The sequence below is a fragment of the Pezoporus flaviventris genome, unplaced genomic scaffold, assembly GCF_033815535.1.
Source record: "Pezoporus flaviventris isolate CSIRO_AGI_PZ_B2104156 unplaced genomic scaffold, CSIRO_AGI_Pfla_v1 ptg000002l, whole genome shotgun sequence".
Classification (NCBI taxonomy): Eukaryota; Metazoa; Chordata; class Aves; order Psittaciformes; family Psittacidae; genus Pezoporus; species Pezoporus flaviventris.
Window position 1 is genome coordinate 83,967,532 of NW_026892550.1, and position 22,066 is coordinate 83,989,597.

Sequence of the window (22,066 nt, forward strand, 5' to 3'; positions counted from 1 at the left end):
GAGAGGTGTCTGGATTACAGCCCTGAGCAGAAGCTGGCAGGGTATCAGATCAGCCCTTTCCATGGGGATTTAGCTGTGCCTATAGCTTGTGCACTGCCGCCTGGCTGCTGCCTGTCCTTCCTGTCCCTGCAGCTTCAGTCCAGGGAGCCCCAAAGGAGGTGGTGAACCCCTCTACTGGGCGTGCCAGTCTCCTGGAGTCTATCCGCCAGGCCGGTGGCATTGGGAAGGCCAACCTCCGCAGTGTCAAGGAGAGGAAGCTGGAGAAGAAGAAGCAGAAGGAACAAGAGCAAGGTACTGAGGCTCTTTGGCAGAACAGATCTTCCTTGCTGTCAGCCCCAGGCTGGGGAGGTGTGGGGCTGGAGGCAGATGGGTAAGGCAGGCGTGCAGTGAGCACACAGAATGGAAAGGCGTCCTCTCTCCTCACAGGCTGGCAGAGGCCTCAGTGCTTCACATTTAGCCATATCTCTGTGAACTTGCTCAATACCATCTGCCAGAAGGGTGTTCGTGTTCTTGACGAAGACCCGCTCTGTCTCAGGGCAGGCGTTGCAGTCCCCTGCTGCATGGGGCAGACACAGAAAGGAAGGAGGGTCAGGGCTGAGCCCATTTGAGCGCCTCAGTTTAGGCAGCTGGGGAGGGCACTGATGGACTGGTTTGGCAGAATGAGACTGCAAATGCACAGCCCCTCTTGCCTCTCAAGAATTGCATGCTTGGATTTCCCTAGAAGATACTGTTAACTCTTTGGTGTGTGGGGTTTTCCTAACCTGAAACTGGACTATAGTGGGAGGGAACAGGGTTGTGATGCAAGATTAGCAGTTTTTCGTGGGTTTATTTCTTTAATCTGAAGGCAGTATTGCAGAATGCTTTTGCCGTAGTGCTGGGTCAGACTGACGCTGTTTCTTGGTTGAATTGTTCTGTTTCAGTGAGAGCTACGGGACAAGGTGGAGATTTGATGTCAGACCTCTTCAACAAGCTGGTGCTGAGGCGCAAAGGTACTGTCCTGCAGGGTGGCTGCTCCTTCCTCTAAGAAAGAGAGAGAGCACTTTTGCCACCTCACTTGTGGCACGCTCAGTTCTAGATAAAGGAACAGAGACCTGGGGGAGGCTTTGGCAGGTACATGGGGTATTTAGGGCCGGTGTCACCCCTCAGTGCCTGGCACAAGGCAGAGGAGGGCATAGACTTGCTCAGGAATCATGGAATGGTTTGGGTTGGAAAGGACCTTAAACATAATTTAATTCGAACCCCCCTGCCATGGGCAGGGGTTGGTCCAAGCCCCGTCCATCCTGACCTTGAACACTGCCAGGGATGGGGCAACTACAACTTCCCTGGGCAACCTGTGCCCATGCCTCACCATGCTCATAGTGAAGAATGTTTTCTTACTGTCTAATCTTAATCTTCCCTCTTCCACTTTAAAGCCATTACTCCTTGTCCTGTCACTACAGGCCCCTGTAAAAAGACCCTCTCCAGATTTCTAGTAGCCCCCTTTAGGCACTGGAAGCTGCTCTAAGTTCTCCCTGGAGCCTTCTCTTCACAAGGCTGAACAAGCCCAGCTCTCTCAGCTTGTCTTTGTAGGAGGAGCTTTAGTTAAGTGAGCCCTTGGCACCAGGGCAGGGGCAATGCTTAAGCATGTTGCCTGGGTGCTGGGCACAGCCATGCGAGGTGTGGGTTTTTTGTCTCTTTTGCTGAGCCTCTGTGTTCTCTAGTCTACAGGTGTCACCCACTGCTGCTTTTTCCTTCCCTCACAGGTATTTCAGGGAAAGGGCCGGGAACCTCTGGCAATCCTGATGCTCCTGGAAGTCCTGCTGGTGCCTTTGCTCGTATGTCGGACTCAATACCCCCCCTCCCACCGCCACAGCAGCCGGTGGGTGAAGAGGATGAGGATGACTGGGAGTCATAGATGGGGTCAGTTGAGTATCGGTGTGACCCTCAGGACTCTGGAACTAAGCACCTTTGTGAGACACCATCTATGGAAGCACCTCCTGGAGGGTGGGCAAGCAGGAGCAACAGAAACCAACTGCTGCTGGTTATAGTTACCAGTGAAGGCTTTTCCTCTGCTGCCTTCTACTCTGCACCCACAATACTACATTTCATCTCAAATGCTGCTGCGGCTCACACTGGCTCAATAAATCCCACCTTAGCTGGTGGGCAGTGGGGCAGCCTGTGCTTGGAGGACCAGAACTAACATTGCTCCTGATTTAAAGGGCCCTCTGTCTTTCCTAATGTGACTGGTGATGACTGCAAAAGCATCTCTTTCAGGCAGACAGCCCTGGCCTCATTCATCTCCTCACTGCTTGCTGAAGCTCCTGCTTGCTTGGGTGTTGCTAGATCAAATGAATGTGTGTGTGTCCCTTCTTGGGGGTCTAATTCCTGGTGCCTCTGCACTTGGTTTCTTTCTGTACCTGGCTCATGGTAACACTTTGCCTGTCTGAAAAAATTTAATAAAGTTGAAGGAAGCCTTGACTTCAGTAAAAGCAGGAAGCATGCTTGTTGGGAGTGTGTTAAGGGAAAGCCCATCTATCCACTCTCACCTCAGGCTGGGGCTAGCCTTACACCCTAGCTCTTACAAGCAGGTGCCCCCCCACTCCTGCTGCTGCTTTCACTGGTGTTAAGGCAGAGCTCATGCCAGACTGATGGGTTTGTACCCACTGAAAGGGTAGGAGACTCTCATGGAAGTTTCTCAGGAGCAGCTGTTTCTTCCCCTGCAGGGCTAGTTAACATAGGAGTGAGCACTAGCTCTTCTGTCATAATTGTAAGTGCTTTCTTAATTGTGAAGAGCCTTGAGCAGTAGTATCCACCTGCTGAAACTGGCAGGGAAGCAAAAGAAGAGCCTGGGAAGAACCTTGTTCAGGGTGACAGAGCTGGGAAGGGCTGTGGGATGGCGTGGCCATCCCTGTTGTTATCACTGACCCCCAGCCTAGGAAGCAACCCAGGAAGGTTGGTTACATTAAAAAACAAGGTTTTACCATTTTCCACAGAAAGGTACGTTGCTGTTGTTACTGCCTATGTTTTTGAATTCAAAAGACCAGAGCAATCCTGTGCATAAACATGCTCAAAGGAGAAGAACTGTGCTGTATTATGGCCATACTGTTACTCCCCTTCAAAGAATGAACCTCCTTGAATCTATTGCCTGCTTGAAGCAAGGTGGAAAGAAGGGGAGAGGAAATGTTACCTTTAGCTGCTCTGTCTTACCAGGCTACCGTGTATTTCCAACATGACACAAACTACTGGCCTGATAGTTCACAATTCCTGTGAAAAGCTGTTTTCAGTGGTCGTCAAGCTCCCCCCCAACTTGGTGGTCTATGGGAAGAGGCAGATGTGTTCAGTCAAAGTAATGATACTCCCAGTACTTAAGTGTTTTGTGTTGAAAATATTTAATCAACTTAAATAAACCTTAACAGTGAAACAAACAGAAGTAAACAAATAGGACCCTCTCAGTACTGCCTTGACCTATCTCAGGCCTACAGTCAGCTTCTCTCCTGGTTATGGTGCCTTACCATCATGGTGCTCAGATACTGAACAGCAAACATCCACACAGGAGGCAGAAAGCAGAAATTCACAAACTCCTTGGTACAGAAAAGCATGAACTGGTGGTGTTTCAGGTATTCTTCAGAGGGGTAGCTCACAGAGTTGACCTACAGCCCGTTCACTGGTCCACATCACGAAGCATCCAGCTTCTTTCGATGGAACTAGAAACACATAAAACCAGGCAGTTTTTTCCTGGCCTTACTCTGAAGTGAAAACAGAGGGAACTGCTTTGGTAACAGCACATAAGACACACGTTCTGACCTTTCTTAACTCTGCAAACGCTGCTCCAAAGGCAGGTTTCACCTGGGTTCTCTCCCTGATCCACTGTGGCAGTTTGTTAAAGATGGCAGGGCGTGCATACCTGTGGTCCAGGAGCAGGATGCTTGCAAAGTCCTTCTGATGCCGAATGGCTCTGCCTGCACAGAGCGTACATACACATTAAAATAGCCCACCAAAGTGTTTGCTCATGGGCAAGGAAGCTCATGCTCCCATCATCTGTACTTAGATGGATTAGTAATGCATCCTTTTTTCCCACCCTCCTAATTCAGTGCAGTCACGTTTTGTATCCCCCAGCCTGGCAAGGAAGGATGAATTACCTATTGACTGGTTTACTGCCTTCATGCACAGGTTTTCAATCAGCACTCTACTAGGTGGCTGGCCAGCAGCTCTGGGCTGGAAAGGAGAAACAGGCAAGACTGAACATGAGGCAGATGATGTAAATCAAGCTGGGGAGCCTTACTGACAGAGTAAGGCAAATGCTTTTACCCCTGCAGTGTGAGAAACGCCAAGCAGACCCCAAGCTGAGAGTCAGGAGGGACAGAAGAAAAGTTGCAGTCAGAAAACAATTTTGAGCATTCACAAAGAGCCAGCCCAGGGCCCTCTTGAAGGCAGGAAACTTGTCCCCAGCTGCCCAGTAACAGCATCTCCAGTGGGCAGAGAGAAAGAACAAGTGAGCCAAGAGAAGTGATTCTGGCAAGCAGCTTCTACCACCATGGCACCTCCTCTGGAGTGACAGGACCTTGCTCCCCTTTGAACTTGGGGCTCCCAGTGAGCCCCTCCACTGTGCTGCTTAGCTGTGCTTAGGGCCACTTGTATGTGCGCAGTGTGGACTCTCGGAGCAAGCTCAACAAGCTCAAACAATAATGTCTCAAGGCAGCCCTGGGACTTATGTGCTATGAGGAAAAGTTAATACTAAAAAGCAGAAGTGAAACAGGCGGATGTGTTTCTATTACCATTGTTTTGTCAAGCCAAGCCATTTTTTCCTGGAGCTCTGGAGATTTAATGTTGGGGTAAGGCATTCCCACCATAATCACACACCTGCAAGGAAGAAGGACTGCATTATTCTTAATGTCTCATCCTAGAGCACTTTGCCAACAGACTGATAAATTAGAGGTCACTGCACCCCTGAAAGACAGCCAGCCCTGAAAACCAAAGGTGGCAATAAAGCACAGCAGTCTGACAAGCACGTTCTGAACAGAAAGCTGCAAAGGGATTCCGGGTGCCAGAACAAGGGATTATCTAGCACAGCAAGCCTAACTGCATTACTCATGTGAAAAGTAGCCTGGACAAGTGGGTTTTACACCACCCAGCAAACCTAGGCCCGTTGGTTTAAGCATCAGCCCAAGCCATGTGCTCCCCAGGATTTTCTATCTATGCAAGTGCGTGTGCATCCTGCCTGGAATTGCCACACCACAAGCCCAGTGCTCACCCTCCAAGAAGCAGCCCCCTTACCTTCCCAGGTCATCAGAGAAGTTGATCCCTTCACTCATTTTGCCTCCAACCACAGAAAGCAGCAGGGCCCCTGTCATCTGTTCTCCTGCCTCGCTGCAGCGCTGCAGGAGAGGGACCAGCAACTTAAACCAGGTTTCTGTGCTTCAGAAACACTCCCACACCTGGGCTAGAGCCCTCCTGCCTTGCTAAAAGCTGCACTGCCCTCTTCAACAGCGCTCCCACCAGCTCAGCTTACCTTTATGCACTTGGCATATTCCACCAACACCTGCTCCACCTGGTTGGCTTTCTTAGGCTCCTGAAAGATCTGTCATGGGCACAGTGCCTCAGTTGCAGCAGAAGGAAGCAAACAGTTTAAAGAAAGCAAATCATTTTACTCCCATGCTGTTAAACTGGTCAGGGAAGGGCATATGATTGCCTGAAAACCCAACATAAGCAGCACCTTTCCCCTCCAGCCTGGAAGCACACTGCACACTCACTACAGCACGTCTCAAGTGGGAAGCTGAAGGGCTCCGAAGGGAGCAGCAGCTGCTCCTGGCCCTTGACATTCCCTTTCAGCTGTGGCAGACCTATCTGCTTCTGCAATAAGTTACAAGTCATCTGGGAACCAAAAGGCGGAAATACACCTCTGTGAGTAAAGACCCAGTGGAGTGAGGAGTCCTCCAGCTGCAAGATCTTGGAGGACAGTGACAGGACCAATCAATTCAAATCACCAATTAATTCCAAGTAATCACTCCCCTGGCACAGTGAGCAAATTAGTTTTCTATGCAAAGCATAAAGTAATATTTCTTTATGTTATTCTAGCATGCCTAATTAGTTACTGAAAGCCCCTGCAGTTAATTAAGCTGTATTTTGATAGATGCTGCACTTTGGCCCAAATCACAAGTTGTTTGCCTAGTAAACAAGAGGTGCAACATCTGTCTTGTGTGACAGTAGAGAACCTAAAGAATGTATTTGTTCTTGGTTAGCAAGAGGTACTATCAAATTTTACCAGCCAGAAACAGTCTTTCAGTAGAAAAATACCAAGCAATTACAAACATAAGCCAAAACTATTCAACTTATTAAAGAGTAGCTATTTAATCCTATGATTTAAATGAATTTTCCCTGTGTAATGTATATATAATCTCAGTGTGATCTCACCACAGCCACCTTAGGAAAGACTTTAACCTTCCTTTGCTATGATACAATCTTGTGTGTGGGCAGCTGAAAGTCACACTTGCTGCACTTCTACCAAATTGCTTTGCTAATGCATATCCAATTTGCTGGAGACTGCAAAGGCCAAACAAGAACAAATCGGAGCTGAAAGGCAGATCAAGCTGCCTTGGATCAAAGCCTTGGAGCAGCAGGCAGGCCCTGGGGACCCTGACAGAACACACCTGAAAGACACCAGGAGTGATACAGATGGAGAAGCTGAAGCACAATGCTTCCACCACAAAAACCTGCAGGCAGATCCGCATGCCAGAATGCCTGCACCAAGGCTGTGAAGTATCTGGTTCTGTGCTCTCCTCATCCATGTGGTAAGTTATTTAGCTTTTGGTAAATGGAAGTCACAGCCGGGGTATATGCAATTCCTGGCACATGATCCAAGATCCCTGCCCTATGCCACGAGAGAGCCCAACCTTCAAATGCTTGTGAGAGTCACTGCAAAGATTTGACATTTGCAGTCATCCCCCTATTTAATGTTTCCCATGGCTTCTTCAACAGAAGTCACCACTGCTGGTCTTTCAGTTCTCATTTCTGTGTTTCTATTAGAATAAAACCCCACCATTTGTCCTGTGAACCAGTCTGGTCCCACTCTGCCTAGCCCTTCGTTGTGCTGGCCTGTGTTCAAGGGACACATAGCTGAGCTTGGGGAAAACAAATCCCCTATAAAAGCCCAAACTGAGCAGCCCCCCAGCTACCCAGGCACAAGCTGGCTGGTTCTGGAAAGCAAGGTCTGTCTCCCCCCATGGCCACTACACAGACTGTGCTCTTACAGAATCTATAGCTGCGTTTAATCTAATTTAGATCCCAGCTCAGTGATCAGCCACCCGGGAAGTATCATTTCTACATTACTGGAGGGATTAGCTAGATAAACATCCGCTCTGCTCTGCTGTGCAGACTATGAGAACAACTTAGCGAGGGAGGCCCTTAATGCATACATAACTGTTTGGTTTCTGAAACCCCCATTTAAAGCTCCAGCTGCCCCTGGCTGCACAATTACCTTCTTCTTCACTGCCAGGCGGGTGAGCAGCCCTGTCTTTTCCCAGTGAGCATATATCTGCTTCTCATATTCGTAGGAGGGGAAGAAGCACACAACGCCCCCTGGGACCATGTTGCACAAGTTGCAAAGGATTCGACCCGTCTCATCCATCTGCAAGAAAGACAAGAGCATATTGCAGCTGACAGGAGCTCAAGCTAATGCCACTCCAATTCTGTGCACAGTTCCAGGATCAACACCTCCCCTGTGATATGCCTTAGGGATGAGAAAATGTGGGAAATATGCCAGGTCTAGGAGAGCTCTCTAAAGGAGATAGGCATCACAAAAAAACCTCATTGCTGCTTGGCCTCTCCTCCTAGTCCAGGGTTTCTGTTAATGCTGTGGAGCAGTGGTCATTCAGGAAAGGTGGGTTTATGTCTGTTGTCCACGTGGATGGGACCTGTCACACGAGAACAGATGTGGAGAGCACATCTGGTGGAGATTCAGCAGGGGCAGAGCAGAGACAGCGCCTGGCCTTGGGTCCTTCCTGGCCCATAAGAGAAAGAAGGTAAAACTGCAGAAACATCTGCTGCCATCCCTATGGTTTGGGCTGCACTCTGCAGGGCTGCCACACTCCTCTGACAACGAGCCCTTTGAACTGCAGTCAGAAATCTCCTGCTGAGGCCCAGCACACAAATGCAGGATCTCAGTGCACCCAGACAGGAGCTGCTAGTACTTCTCATCTCCAATAGCTACCTCTGAGCAGGCAGCTCAAAGACTCTTTTGCTGTTACTCTTTCCCAACTAATTGGCAACACACCTGCCCCAAATGCTATGGATTTCTTTGTCATGGCTTTTGACTGACCCACCTTTCACACAGTGTCCTATGAAACAGAAGCATGCGAAGCAGGAAAGCAATACCAAAGAAGGGAGCAAAGCACAAAGGGAAGACTGACCATCTGAGGCATGCTTCTCGTCAGGTAGGTGAACTCCAGCTGCTGGTTGGAAGGACCACTGCAGAGGATTATAGGCAGAATGTTTTCTGGAGGAATCACATGTCCTGCAGACAAAAACTTGCAGTGAGAATCGACATCACTGCTGTTGGCACAAACCCCACTAGCTGAAGAGCTAAAGCCCTTCACAGGTAAACCTGTCTGCAATGACAAGAGGCACGCATTTGCCTGGATAAGCCAATGCACCCAAGTCACTCAGCTCTGACTTCCACTCTCCAAGCCCCTGCGAAGAAGGCACAGCACACTGTGTGTGACCACTGAGGAAGCTCAGAGTGGAAGGCAACTGGCACTCCTTGGCTGCCACAACTGCAAGGAAAGATGCCATGATACTTAGAGGGCTGACAAACCAGCAGCAAAGGCAAACAGCAGTACTCTGGTCTCACAGAGGCAGATGACCCCCACTTGCCGTCCCGGCACACTCACCACAGGAGAACTCCACCACACGAGCAGGGTCCACACCAGCAGAGGACAGCAGCTGCTCTCGGAAATCGGCCACCTGTGAACCACAAGACAAAGAGAGGTAAAGTACCAGTGTCCCAAAGGGCACTACATCAGCAGCACCCCTGTCGAGGGAGGGAGGGAGGGACAGCAGCTCAGCCCTGCAGAGGGCAGCGGGCTCCCTCTGTGATGAGCACCCCAAGGGCATGGGAAAGTGGCTCACACAGGCCAGGGCTGGGGGCGCGCTGGGGCATGCAGGGCACCAGCGTAAACCCCGCATGGTCCAGGGGCCGGGGCCGCTGCCCACAGGACACCGCATCTGCCCCGCCGTCTGCCCGCAGCGCGGCGCCACAGCGAGGAGCGGCGGCGCCCCCTGGCGGCACGGGCGGAGGCGCCGCTCGGTATTTCAGGACATCCATGTCCAAGAACAGGATCAAAGTAACCAACGGGGATGTGAGACACATCCCGCCGTGCCTGCACAACACAAGCACTGCCTCCTAGGCACTGAAACAACGGGAGCAGCACAAGCTGCCTGCCACCATCCCAGCGCTGAACTCCTCATTTTTCTGAAATGGGATGGTCCCTGTGGGATCCCTGTCCCTTCAGGTCAGATGGTTTCACTACGTCCTGGCTGCTACCCATGCTAGCTCCAACCTACCACGAGCTCAGCTTCAGCCTGCATCGTCCTGAGGACAAGGCTGAAAAGGGCAATCCTGCCCTTGCACCTACAGCTTTCTGCATAAACAGGCAGGGAGACTGTATCAGGGAGATAAAAGGAGATCTTTTCCCCACACACGCCATTGGAAGCTAGAAGAAGAGCACATCCCAGCGGGGCCAAGCTGTTATCTTTCCATGCCTACTTGCAGAGAGCATGAGACACCTCCTGAGACCTCAGCATAGCATCCTTATTCCCTCACCGGCTGCATGGTGCCCCCAGCAATAATGACAGCACGGCATTCTTCCACCACCTTGGCAAAGTGGACAGCTGGATTCAGCAACAGGAATTTGAGGCTGCTCTGACCAACTGTTCCTGGGAAAAGGAGAGAGCCAGCATCAGGAGCCAGCTGTGACGCATACATACTCAGATTCCCTCCTGCCCCGGGCACTCTGGCAGGTCCCCCACCTCCCAAAGCAAGGACTTGCTATTCAGCACTGCCAGAGGCAGCAGCAGGTTAACGCCAGCCTGGAAGTTACCTTCTGTTCCCCAGTGTCCCTGGAGATGCAGAAGGGGCATAGTAAATGGCAAGATAAAAAAAAAGACAACTAAAGTGGGAGCACAGCTCTGCAAACCCTGGCCTCGATGCCCTTCGTTAAGAATCCCTTTGGGTTCATGAGCATCCTCAGACAGACCAAGCCTGTATCACTGCCAGTGAAGCACCCTTCTTGCGACTCACGCCCCTCTCCCCAGCTCATCCTCTGCAGTACCTTGCCTGTTGATAATGATTCTGCCATCTTGGTTTGCATTGGTGAGGGCCGAGAGAAATCCTTCAATCTGCATCAGCGGAGAGGCAGTTCGGACCTGGTCACGCTCAGCCTCCATGACAGGGCTCTGGGGAGTACCTGCTGACCCAAAGACAGAAGGAGGGGCAGGCAACTTAGGCCACACTTCTGAAGACAGGGATGAAGTATGAAATACAGATGGGTCCCTTCTACAGGAAGATGGTACCTGGTCTTCATATGCAGGCAGAGAACAAAGACCCAATAAAGGAGAGAACCCAAATTCCATCTCATTGCTAGGGGAAGGAATAAACAAATAAATCTGGTTTTTTGTAGCTGGCACCACTAAACAGAGCTACCAACAGCAGCTCAGGTCCCAGAGCAGGCATGTCACAGCAGTGCAAATCTTGAGTGCATGCAGTGTAAACATAGACCTACATCATCATTCAGCTTGGGATTAAGAGATCTTTTAATCATACATCTAGTTGCCTAGGTCATCTAGTCAGGTATGTTAAAAACATCTGTGCACAACAGCTTCTGCAGTCTCTCATTCTTCAAATCTGCCTCACCCCTTTCCTCACATGGATAGATAGAGGCTCCACAGCCTCCCTTTGTCTGCAGATGCATGAATGCAGGAAGCTTGAACTCACCCTCTGTATCAGCTCCCTGCTGGAGGGTCAGAAGAAAGTTCTTCAAACCACTCAACTTCTGGTTCTCCTTGTTGGACTTCACAGCTGAGGCAGGGCTTCCATATTGCTCCACAAACCCAAAGAGCTGCCAAGCAGAAGCCAGAAACACTAAGTCTACCAACAGCAGGAACCAGACAAGATAAGCCCAGGTTTGCTCACCTGCCACAGATAAAGCTCCTTGGCAGGTGTTTGCGTACCAACCCAATCAGAATCTACCAGCGCAGCCCAAAGCTTCCATTACTTTCCTCCATCCACTGAATCAAAACCAAAACAAGTCTCTGATGTTTGTTCCTCCAGTGAAATGCAGCTGACCAGGCTTGGCAGGTTTGAGGCCAAGCAGCAGAGCATTAGCACTGGCTGGAATACACCACCTTGTCTGTTCCTTTGCTATGTAAGTAAAAGGTAATCTGCCCATATAGTGCTTTCTGCAGGAGCCACTTTGTTTGCAGAGCAGGGTGGAGAAGACAGGCTCCCACCCCAGCTGCTGTACTTCAAACTCAATGTGTGAAACAGCATTTGAACACAGATGACCCCAAATCCTCAGGGGCAGTACCTTCCTACTGATGAGGCTCTTTTCACAGTAACGCTGAACCTGTTGGAGGAAGACAGAAAAATGAAGTGGCATTCAGTTTCCCTTCTCCCATCCTGCTGCCCTTGGTCCCTGAACATCAGAGGTATCTACCTGCTGCTCTTGCTGTGCTCTTGGGGAGTGGTGCACAGTTGTTGTTTTCTCCCAGACAACAGTTTAGCACAAAGGCATTGCTTCCAAACTGGAAGCACAGGGGGTTAAGGTGCTGCGCTTGGAGGTTTGAGGGATGGGGTAAGTTATTGGAGTACTACAGTTTCTGCATCCTCAAACCTTAGAGTTTAGCTTTGCCTACAGACACCCTCTCCACTTGTACATGTTTCATTCTTTCCTTCCTTCTGCCCCAAGACCACTTGTCTAGCTTCAGTGCAGTTATGCAGATAGCAGCAGCAGAGATCCATACACTGGGGAGGTAGGAGAGTCTGCTAGAAAGCAGGTTCTGCCATGTGGGCCTTGGCTGTACTTCCACCTCTCACACACACTTCCTGATAACCTTGAGCAAAGTCATTGCCACCTCTGCCCTAGCAGGTGACAGCATTTGCATTACCTTGAAGAGGTTGATATTGTCAATGTGGCTCTGAAACAGAAAGTCATTGATGGATTTTAGCACTGTCCCTGAAAGAAAGGAGGAGAAAAAAGGAGAACAAAATTATTAGCTCCTGGGTCAGCAGCCCCTCACTGCTCTGACATCAGTCCCTCATGGACATGCCCCATCAGGGCAGTGTCCCTCTTGATGGCTGCATACCCCAGATGTTCACTCCAGCCTTACCTGTTTGGGAAACAGCCTGGCAGCTAGGATTTTGGTTCACATTACCTGTAAAACATGAAACCAATTCAAGGAAGGCTTAACAGGCCTGTCTTTAAAATGAAGCAAGAGACTAGCAGCTGAGCTGAAAGGGACACCACACCACGACAAAACCTAAGAAATAACTATAAATCTGCAAAATGTAGCTACATAGACCAAACATCAGCTCCTGCTCAGTTTTAATTTCCTCTGCAGGGCAGCCCTACACTGGGGGGCAAGTGTTCTGCTGCATCCTAAGGAACACCACCTACATTCCTTATGTAGCAGGAGGCAGCAGGTAGGGTGGGCGCATACAAATGCTCACATACCATGTAGTCATCATGCTGCAAAGATGAAGGGACAGGGACTGCAGTGCATCCTTCACCCCTCCTCAATGCAGCAGCAGGGAGCTGGGAGGCTCATAATCTATCAGGCGACCGGGAAGAGGGCAAAACCTGAGGAGAGCTCCACGCCCAGACCCAGAGAGCCAGAACAGGATTAATTGCTGCCAATCACTGTGTTTTGTGTCCTTGTGTTTAACACCCACTTCACATTTCACTCTTGCAGCCTCAACCATGAAGCTGTACACAGGCTGCATTTTCTAATGAAAGCACTTAACTGAGTGTGGGTAAGAAAAGAGTGGCAGGAACAGAGCGGGAAGAGAAGTATAGGTTTGACAGAAAAGCAGAGAGAGAGCACCACCAGGCCCCTGCACCAGAGAGCTGCATTTCCCCTGGGCAAGGAGAAAGTTCTTTATGAACTTATAACAGGTTCTCACTCCTCAAGACACACGCAGGTCCAATAAACAGATCGTGACAGGAAAGGAGCCCTGCAAATTCCAGTGGATTTAAAATCACAGCAAAGTATTTTCTCTCAAAGGAAAGACACCACTCAGCAAAGATTCATTCTGCAGAGGTGCACCTGACACAGGTAGAGGCCTAGGGTACCAGACAAGCCAGATTTATTCTGTGCAGGTCTTGCACTGTCCTGATCACTGTCACACATCTGCTGCGTTCCTCACTTAGTTCTCCACCTCATCCCCACCCAAATCAGACCTGAAAACCACACAAAAAGAGAAGGAAACTGCCTCTACCAACTTATGATGTCATCTGCTGCTCCCCAGCTAATCAAGTGAGAGGGGATGAGGCAGACACCAGTCAGCATCCCCATATTATAAAACAGCCTGAGAAATACAATTACTGACATCTGAACTTACACATGAGCAACATTTCCCCACAGTCTCTGCAGAGGGACAGACAGTGCCCTGAGGAAGCACCAACTAGCTCAGAGCCTGTCAGCATCCCTAGAGACAGAACAGGTCTGCTTACCTCCCAGCATGGTCACAAACCGCTCCAGCAAATACAGGATCTGTTTAATGTACATCAAGTTCTTTGCCTTCAAACGTTTCCTATGAAAAAGGAGACATATATAAGGCCCAAAAACATCTCCAGGGACTAACTCAAGTAACTGAGCTGCAGAAACAAGCACCTGAACCCCTCTTCATTTTGAGGAGACAGGAACCAAGAATGATTTCTCGCAGGCTCACTCCCCCTGTTTGTGACATGGCAACAGACCTCTGGATATCCTGCCTGAGGTCAGCTCAAAGGACTCACCCATGCACCCCACACTGTTCCTACCATTGCCTTTCTCCTCACACATTAATCATAATTTATTGCAATGGCAGTGATACCTCAAGGCCTCGTTGCAGTAATGCTCCACAAATTCCAGGATATTAGCATTGAGCACATTAATCAGCCACTGCAGGGATGACGAGGTGCAGAGCAAAAAGCCACATATAGCTTCCTCCTCCTTCCCAGAGCTTACTGCCTCTGTCGTAACACCAGTCAGCACATGAAAGACTAAGGTCCAGGAGAGACATAAAAAGACTGAATCTTTTGAAAAGCTGATTCACAAAGCAGGAGCGATTAGAGAGACATCTTGGGAAAGGAACTAAGAGCATAAGGGAAAAGCAGAATCCTCACAGTATCCCCCTTCTCACTGCTTAATACCATCCCCAGGAGTCACACTTAGGTGGATTCTAAACAAAGATAATAAGGCAAGTGGCTTTTCATCTGCAAAAGTATTAATGCAAATTACTTTCCACCAGGGAAAAGCAAGAAAGACCTTGTAAACATGACAGAAACCACAGCATCCACACTGCCTGCCTCTGTTGTGCTACTTTCCTCCAAGATCCTCACCTGTATCGCTCCATGTACTGCAGCAGCTGGGAGTGGGCACAGCACAGCTACAAGAACACAAAAAGGAGCTGTTATTAAGGAGTCAAGAAAGGGCACTCTGCTGGAGCTCACATTAACCACGCCAGTCTACGACTCACCTGAGAGCCACTGACCTCGGCACTATGGATACAGGTGATGGTGTCTATGAGGTTGTGGGCCTCATCAATGATTACGACCTGGTCCTTCAGCTTGATCCCAGCAGCATTCCTGGTAGGCTCATGCAAGAGCATCTGATAGGGCAGCACCACCAGCTACAGGAGAAGCACAAACTGCCCTGATTCTGGTCCTCACCCTTACAACCTTAGGGCACTCTCCAACCACTGACTGAAGGCCTGTATTAGATGACCTCACAGAATTCAGTCAAGTTACTTTTATTATGGGAAAGGGAGGAGGAGAGACAGGAACACATGATTAAGGTGGGCACTGGGATATAAGCTGAAGAGAAATGATGATGCTACAACTGCCTATCAGCTCAGGTTACATTTTGAATCTCCTTTGAAGCACTGAAAGCATATCTTCTGTTAGAGAACCACGCCAGGAAGAAGAGTGGTGGCAAGAGCTAAGATTACATCTATGTATCAGTATTGCCTCAACAGTTACTGAGCCTTTCAAGTATTTCAGAATGCTGAGACATACTCACAGCCTATTCATTTCAAATGGATCTTCTCATTTTATTTTGCTTCCTCAGCGTAACTACAGCTGACAGAAACCCAGGCTGTTTACAAATTCTCACAATATTTACAGTACTGGAAAGAGCAGGCAATTAGTTCATTCTTAGATCCCCTAGCATGAATTCTGCTAACACTGTGTACATCTTACCTGCGCAGCAGAAATGGCGTATCGACTCCCATAATACGGGCAGGCTTTGGTCTCCCTTCCCAAAGCCACCAACTGCTCAATATCCTTCACTTCCACTAGAACTTCATCACGGAGAAACTGCATTTGCTCGTAGGAATAAAATGGGCATATGGTGCGACTCACACGTCTCTTCTTCTCTCCATTCTCTTCATCACTCTTTTTTTCTAACAGCAGAAATCAAAAGAATGCTATCAGCAACACACACAAAAATGCAAATAACCACTCTGCAGAACCTTCTGCATTTCAAAGCAGGCTTTGTCATGTACACTTCTGACTAATCTATTCAAAACTTATTCAGCATCTCCACAGTGGACACTACTCTTGCCAGTTTGATTTAGCCATGTGATGCTTTCCCATATTTCTAGTGCTGAGTTACAAAGACAATTATCCTCCTGTTCCATAAGTCCTGACCAACTTAAGACATGCAGAAAATCCATGCAGATTTCAGCATCCTAGCGTGGAAGTCAAGAAAAGTGCTGAGGATCTCCAGCTCTGTTCCTCCAACCTGCCGTTCCCAAGCTCCTACCACCCTCTTGCTAGAAATGAGTGGCAGTGCCCACTGCCTCTGGACTCTCACACCAGCTTTGTCAGCGATTGCTTTCCCAGGCTGGAAGTGTTCCTACCATGTTTGTTCTTCTGCATCTCCATGCAGCGGTCATTGATGAGCTGGAGAGCCCCCAAGCGTCGCACGTCCTCATTCACACACAGGTTCTTGGACATGCAAAGAGAGGAAGGGATAGGGGGTCAGTTAAGAACTGAGTGCCCCATGTGCACCCTTTGCTGTAAAATAGAAGATTTCTTTAAAGCAATCTCAGCCCAGAAACAAAACTGGGTAAGACTACTGGTCAGACATTGGGCACACTAACTGCTACAGTTTTCTTCTTGAAACCCAGAAAAAACTTAGCAGGGAGTTTAAAAAATGAGAAAAGGTGCACTGAGATGGCTCACTGCTACACAACAGTGCCTAAAAAATGCTGTCAGAACTAAGAGGAGCACCTTCCCAGTGACTCAGACATCTGTTACATTGCACATCTGAAAAGGTAAGAGATTTTTGCATTTACATCAATGGGTAAATGGCCAAAACACAGTTCACACAAAAATATTCATCACACACGTATCTGTGTCATGACCAACAAATGCTTTAGTGTTTCGACAGGAGATTCAGTCAACCCCCAAGGTATCTTCTGTGGTGTCACATTCACACACCCCCTCGTTGCAAGCTCTCTCACATTAAGTTAACACACACTCTGGGTCCCTTGTGAACAACAGCACATACCTGCCTGGATCCCAAGGAGACCAGACGCGTGTCTTTACTGAAAGGACTTTTCTGCACTTCACGCACAAACTGAGACAGCTGGGAGTGAGTGCGGCTGCAGTAGTAGATCTACAACAAGGAAGAACAAAGGGAAGACAAGAAGAACATGGAAGCCAATCTCCCACCCACAATCAATCCTGCAAGGAAGCAGCCAAGCACTTCTACAAAGTTAATGGTGCTCAAGCCTTCAAGGAAAGGCACATGTTTGAGTATCACCTTGCAACTGTTAAGGCAAACACACTTATCTCCTTTTCTCCTATGCATTTGCCTTTGTTTCCATTTAATTTTCCAAGACCCCTATAAAACCAGGAACTTACTGTTGAAGAGTCATAAAAAACTGTGTCTTCCTGTGTGCTTTTACAGCAAGCCACAGTAAAAATTCAGCAATGCTAGCAGGGCAAGCTGCTTAGACAGCCAGTGTTGCCAAGAAGATGAGTATAGCAGAACTGGCTGCTACTATCAACAAACTTGTCAGGTCTTGAATGCTAGTTCCTCAGTCCTTCTGTACTGCACGACTCTGGGACGGGTACAAGGAAACCATCATTCTGCTCACTCATACACTGTTCTACAAGGCAGCACTACTTCCTTTCCTCATCTCACCTTAGTCACATGCTCCTCTTCCAAATCATCATCATCTTCTTCTAGCCTAAGAAAAGAGAAAACTCAAACAGTTTCCTTTCAGCAGATCACTGGCACTTAGAATCAAATGATGCTCTACTTCAAGACAGAGGTCTCAAGAGAGATGGTTCTGTCATCTCAAGAGAAGCCTCAGATCTTAACTCAGGAGGTAAGAGAAAAATCAACTTTTTAACAACAGTGTAAGCGTGCACAATCAAGTCAAGCCTTGCTCTTAAAAACCCCACGTCTTTAGGGTTGTGTCTTCAGCAACTTCAAGATTAATTTTTCCTTCTTTTAAATCCGAGACTTCTAAGCCCTGGGCGCAAGCTAATCAGTGCTGTACTATTCTTTGGTGAGCTTATTTATTTTTGTAAAACTTTCCCTTTAGAGACAATTTACCACCCTCAAGCTATTGCATAAAGAAAAGCTTCAGGAAGATACTTAGCAGCTATAGAGTTCCTCCAAGGCAACAGCAGTTTAATGTTTGATAAACTACATATAAATGAAGTAGTGGTTTGGAACTTTTAAGGCAGAAGGATCTATCTAGATACTAATTAGTAAATGTGTATGTTAAATATATTTGACTTTCCATGCTGAAGCATGGCTTCTGGCCTTCTGCATAAAGCTAATGTATGAGAGAGAAAAGTGCACATGGGGTTTTCATGCTGAAGCTCAGTCTTTAGAAATGTGAACATCTCTCCCTTTAGAGTACCAAAAGGTGCCAATACTAATCTGCAGGACTGACAGCCTCCTGGAGCCCTGAGTTCTATCTTGCTTTTCAAATGCAAGGAACCTGATCTCAAGCCATTCATTCCACATTCTTTGGGAAACTGGACATGGTCAAAGGCAGGACATTGCCACACATTTTAACAAAAGTGCACTTTCTCAGAAATCACTTCAGGTCACTCTGATCAGTCTTAACAAAAGCTTAAAAAAACCCAAAACAAAATTCCCCCCACAATACCAAACCAACCAATTAAACAAAGAACCCACCAGAACAACCACAGCTTGAACTGGGGATGAACTCCAGATGTGCATGATCACAGGTGAGATCTCTTAAATCAAGGCAAGCCAAAGGAACCCATTTAGTCCCTGCCCTTACCCAGATACCACTTTCTTTTCTTCATCACTCTCATATTCAGCAAGAATCAGCTCCTCCTCATTGTGATCCAGCTGCTCTAGAGCATCTCCAGCTCCCTCTGAAAGAACCTCCTTGCTGAGCTGAAGAAGGCGCTTTGTCTCATCCTCCTCAGATCTCTGAAAGGAACACATGATCACATTACTGCTCATGCAGAAAGAAAGCTAACACACTCCATGCTTTATGCCATGGATGGGTCAGAAGACAGCAGAGTCCCTTACAAGTAACACAGGGAATGGCTTGCTGGGGAACCCCCAGCAGGACAAACAAACGCACCAAGGGTGTCTGAAGCTGTTCAGCACCACAAAACACAGCTGCCACCAGCAAAGACTTGACCACATAGACATATATGAAGGCGAAACATAAAGAACTTCCTATGCAAAAGGCCCACTGAACTACTAGGTTCTCAAATTACAATATCCATGTAATCCAGTGTTAGTTGCTTAAAGTGGTCCATAAAAGACAACTGCTTGAGAAAAAAATGGTGTGCAAATAAACCCAACCAAACATATAAGGACATAATCAAATCCTCTGTCCACACTCAATTCAAAGCGATGATAAATTCAGCACTTCAGAATGCAGGGCACAAGGCTTCTCTTGCCATTTTTTCTCCAGTTATGTGGTTCCTACCCTAATGCAGTCTAGCGCTCTACAAAAATTCCATTACACTGTTGAAGACTAGTTTTCTGATCAACCTCGTGTCCTGATAAAGGAGAGTTCATTTTTTAAATCTGAAAACAGTATCTTCCAACGTCAATAAGCATTTTTTACCATAGCATTATGAAGCAATGCTGTTAGTGAGTACTACAGAGAAGATGAATCAGTTGCTTTTCCTAATCTCTATAATATTCTTTCATTTGCTTTCTTTTTTTTTATCATGCTCCTCATTTCACATGCTTTTCATCCTCTTTCAGAGATGAAAGCTCTTTGTTCCACTTGTTTTTTATTTGCTGTTCACCTCTGAACCCTTGCTATTCCTGCCATATGCTTTTGACAGGAGTTGACAAAACATAACAGAGCACTTGAGATGGAGCACACGAGAAACTAATAACCTGACAGCCTAATAAATCTGCCTGTTAAGGGGCCTGATGTGGGTATTTCTGGGAAGTTTGACTCATACCACCAAAAAGCTCTTAGAGTCAAGAGTCCTGAGGCCAGTTCATGCATCTAAATGGCAGGAAAATGTATCCGTGAACTTTTTATATGTAGAAAAGAGACATGCCTGGAAAGTACAATCACATTTGCTTTTTCTTTTGTGGGGCGAGTGTCTTCTGTTCCCATGTTCTTAAATCTAATCACAGTTCTACAGGTCTTATTCCAGCAGTACATATTGTTCATACACGCTCACAAAATAAAGAGCTTTCAAAATAAAGAAAAATCCAAGTATTAAAGCTTTTAAAACAAATGTAGAGGGCCAGAAGGCCATCAGAACACACCCCCTTTGTATCCACACACAAACATCATCACAGGAAATTCTCTATGCAAAGACGGTTTTCCATGTCTGTACTTCAGAGTATCTCACCAAACCTTTTGGATGGCCAGTTTCAGGAACCTAACACAAAAAGCTCCCCAAATCCCAAACAGACAAACAGGGTTGGAAAATCCCATGTGAAGCCACAGATATAAGCAAGTATGAAGTACACTGGAGGTTCCAAACCAGGAAGTTCTGACCCCCTCAGGATAACTCACCTTCCTCTTTGCTGCATATTTTAACTGCACATTATTGCGAATTTTCTCAAGACGATCTTCTCGCTTTTTCCTCCTGATCTGCTCTTCCTATAATAAAAGGAGAGCAGAGGAAGGATGAAGTGCATTTAGTCTCAAACCCTGCATGCAACTTTCCTGTTTCCTATTTTTTTCCTAGAAAAAAATTAATTCCGAACCCAACTGTCAGTACACAGTCCCTTTCTCCAGGAGTGCATGCCTATTATATGTTACCATGTTAATATAGTTAGAGTAATATAGTTTCCTGTCTTATGCAACCTGTGTGGCGATGTCTCACCTCTCATAACCAAAACAAAGCCCTGTGAAAGACAAAGGCCACCACCAAAGTTTGCCTCATGTGTTTCCATGATATCAACCTTTCTGAGCCTCACACCTTGTGATTTTACATGTCCTCTACAGATGAGCATTTAATAAAATCAGAATGGTTCCTTTTGGAAGGGACCTTAAAGCTCCTCCAATTCCAATCCCCTGCCATGGGCAGGGACACCTTCCACTAGACCAGGTTGCTCAAAGCCCTGCCCAACCTGGCATTGAACACTGCCAGGGATGGGGCAGCCACAGCTTCCCTGGGCAACCTGTGCCAGTGCCTCACCACCCTCATAGTGAAGAATTTATTCCTAACGTCTAACCTAAATCTACCCTCTGCCAGACAGAGCCATTCCCCCTCGTCCCATCACTGCATTTCTCAACCTTCAGCTTGTCCACCAAGTCCCGCTCTTCTTTCTGCTGCACAAATGCCGTAACCCAGTCCGGCTCCCCAGCGGTGCCCTGGCTCTCTGGGCGTGCTGGCCCAGCCGAGGCCGGACACCCCTTTCCCTCCTGCCCGCTCTCCTCGGGTGCCAGCAGCCGCGCCTCCTCCTCCCGCTTCTTCTGCTCGAAGTCTCGGAGCCAGGTGAGGGCCCCGCAGATCAGGCTCAGCGATTTCCCCTGCCACAGGACAAGGCACAGGGTGAGTGAGGTTCTGCCCCTCCGCGGTGACGGCCCCTCCTCACCGGGATCACACCCAGACCTGCCCCCTTCACCCTCCCCACCCCGAGGGGCCTCTGCCCTCCTCCCGGTGAGGCTCACCGTGCCCGTGGGGCTCTCAAAGATCCCGACCCGGCCAGCCTCCAGCGCGCCGTACAGCGCCGCCATGAACTGCTCCTGGATGGCGTACGGCGTGTAGGGGAACGGGAACCGGGCCCCACCGGGCCCCGCCGCGGCCGCCTCCCCGCTCTCCATCCCGCCGCGCCGCTTCGAACCGAACGCCCGAGACGCACCGCCCCCTTCCCGTGACGCCGCGGTGACTGCGGGCGCGGGGCGGAAGAACCGCCCTTCCCCCGGGGGTGAGGGAGGTAAAGCTCGGTTCTTCTCGATTAGAGCGGGGCGGTGGGATGTGGCCTGGAGGAGGGGGCTCCCGGGAGGGGTGGCGGGTCCGTCGGCCTTTCGCCGGGCCGTGACTCCTGCTCCGTGACGCTGGGTGATTCTGCCTTTACTAAGGCCTGGTTCCTGTCCGTCGTCAGTCCTGCCCTGCCGCTGCCGTCCTGCTGTTGGGCTTCGGCCAGCGGAGCGACGGACCCGCCGGAGGAAAGCCAAGCCTGAGCCCCTGGCCGGCTTGGTGAGGGTGCCCGTCTGGAGCCCCTCGCCACACCAGAATCGGCCTATCTCTGTTTGTAATCTCACACCCGTTGTACGCAAGGACAGAAAACTGGTTTATACAGAGGGAAATAAAAAGTTTTATTTAGGGTAGAAATATGTAGCTAGTAATAAAACATACCAATATAGAGGAAGTTCATGTAATATACAGCCGTTAACATAGCA

At 48.5% G+C, this 22,066-nt stretch overlaps 2 protein-coding genes across 7 annotated transcripts in view; one reads left to right on the forward strand and one right to left on the reverse strand.

The window, feature by feature from the left end:
• WASHC1 (WASH complex subunit 1) overlaps positions 1-2,452 on the forward strand; it is a 44,149-nt gene extending 41,697 nt beyond the window's left edge. For all 4 annotated transcript variants that reach the window (XM_061444807.1, XM_061444806.1, XM_061444805.1 and 1 more), the window contains 3 exons: positions 133-291; positions 921-989; positions 1,743-2,452. In XM_061444807.1, the coding sequence (XP_061300791.1) occupies positions 133-291; positions 921-989; positions 1,743-1,894 (380 nt within the window). In that variant the 3' untranslated portion in view covers positions 1,895-2,452. The remainder of the gene's footprint in view (positions 1-132; positions 292-920; positions 990-1,742) is intronic.
• An 899-nt stretch (positions 2,453-3,351) lies between these two features.
• Positions 3,352-21,583, reverse strand: DDX11 (DEAD/H-box helicase 11). Of its 3 annotated transcripts, none has more exons than XM_061444810.1 (26): positions 21,335-21,583; positions 20,957-21,193; positions 20,231-20,317; positions 18,506-18,660; positions 17,386-17,431; positions 16,747-16,854; positions 16,094-16,181; positions 15,432-15,634; positions 14,726-14,863; positions 14,574-14,620; positions 13,704-13,783; positions 12,361-12,405; positions 12,139-12,206; positions 11,559-11,597; positions 10,967-11,090; positions 10,305-10,442; positions 9,797-9,909; positions 8,865-8,937; positions 8,385-8,488; positions 7,454-7,603; positions 5,489-5,557; positions 5,254-5,354; positions 4,755-4,839; positions 4,119-4,194; positions 3,784-3,938; positions 3,352-3,683 (listed from the first exon to the last, which is right to left on the reverse strand). In XM_061444810.1, exons 1-26 carry the CDS (start codon positions 21,485-21,487, stop codon positions 3,654-3,656), a joined length of 2,712 nt encoding a protein of 903 aa, XP_061300794.1. In that variant the 5' UTR covers positions 21,488-21,583; the 3' UTR covers positions 3,352-3,653. The 3 variants fall into 3 exon arrangements, with proteins under 3 accessions (XP_061300794.1, XP_061300792.1, XP_061300793.1); XM_061444808.1 differs by having other exon boundaries at positions 14,711-14,863; positions 21,335-21,582; XM_061444809.1 differs by having other exon boundaries at positions 10,305-10,439; positions 14,711-14,863; positions 21,335-21,581.
• Between the last annotated feature and the right edge of the window lie 483 nt (positions 21,584-22,066).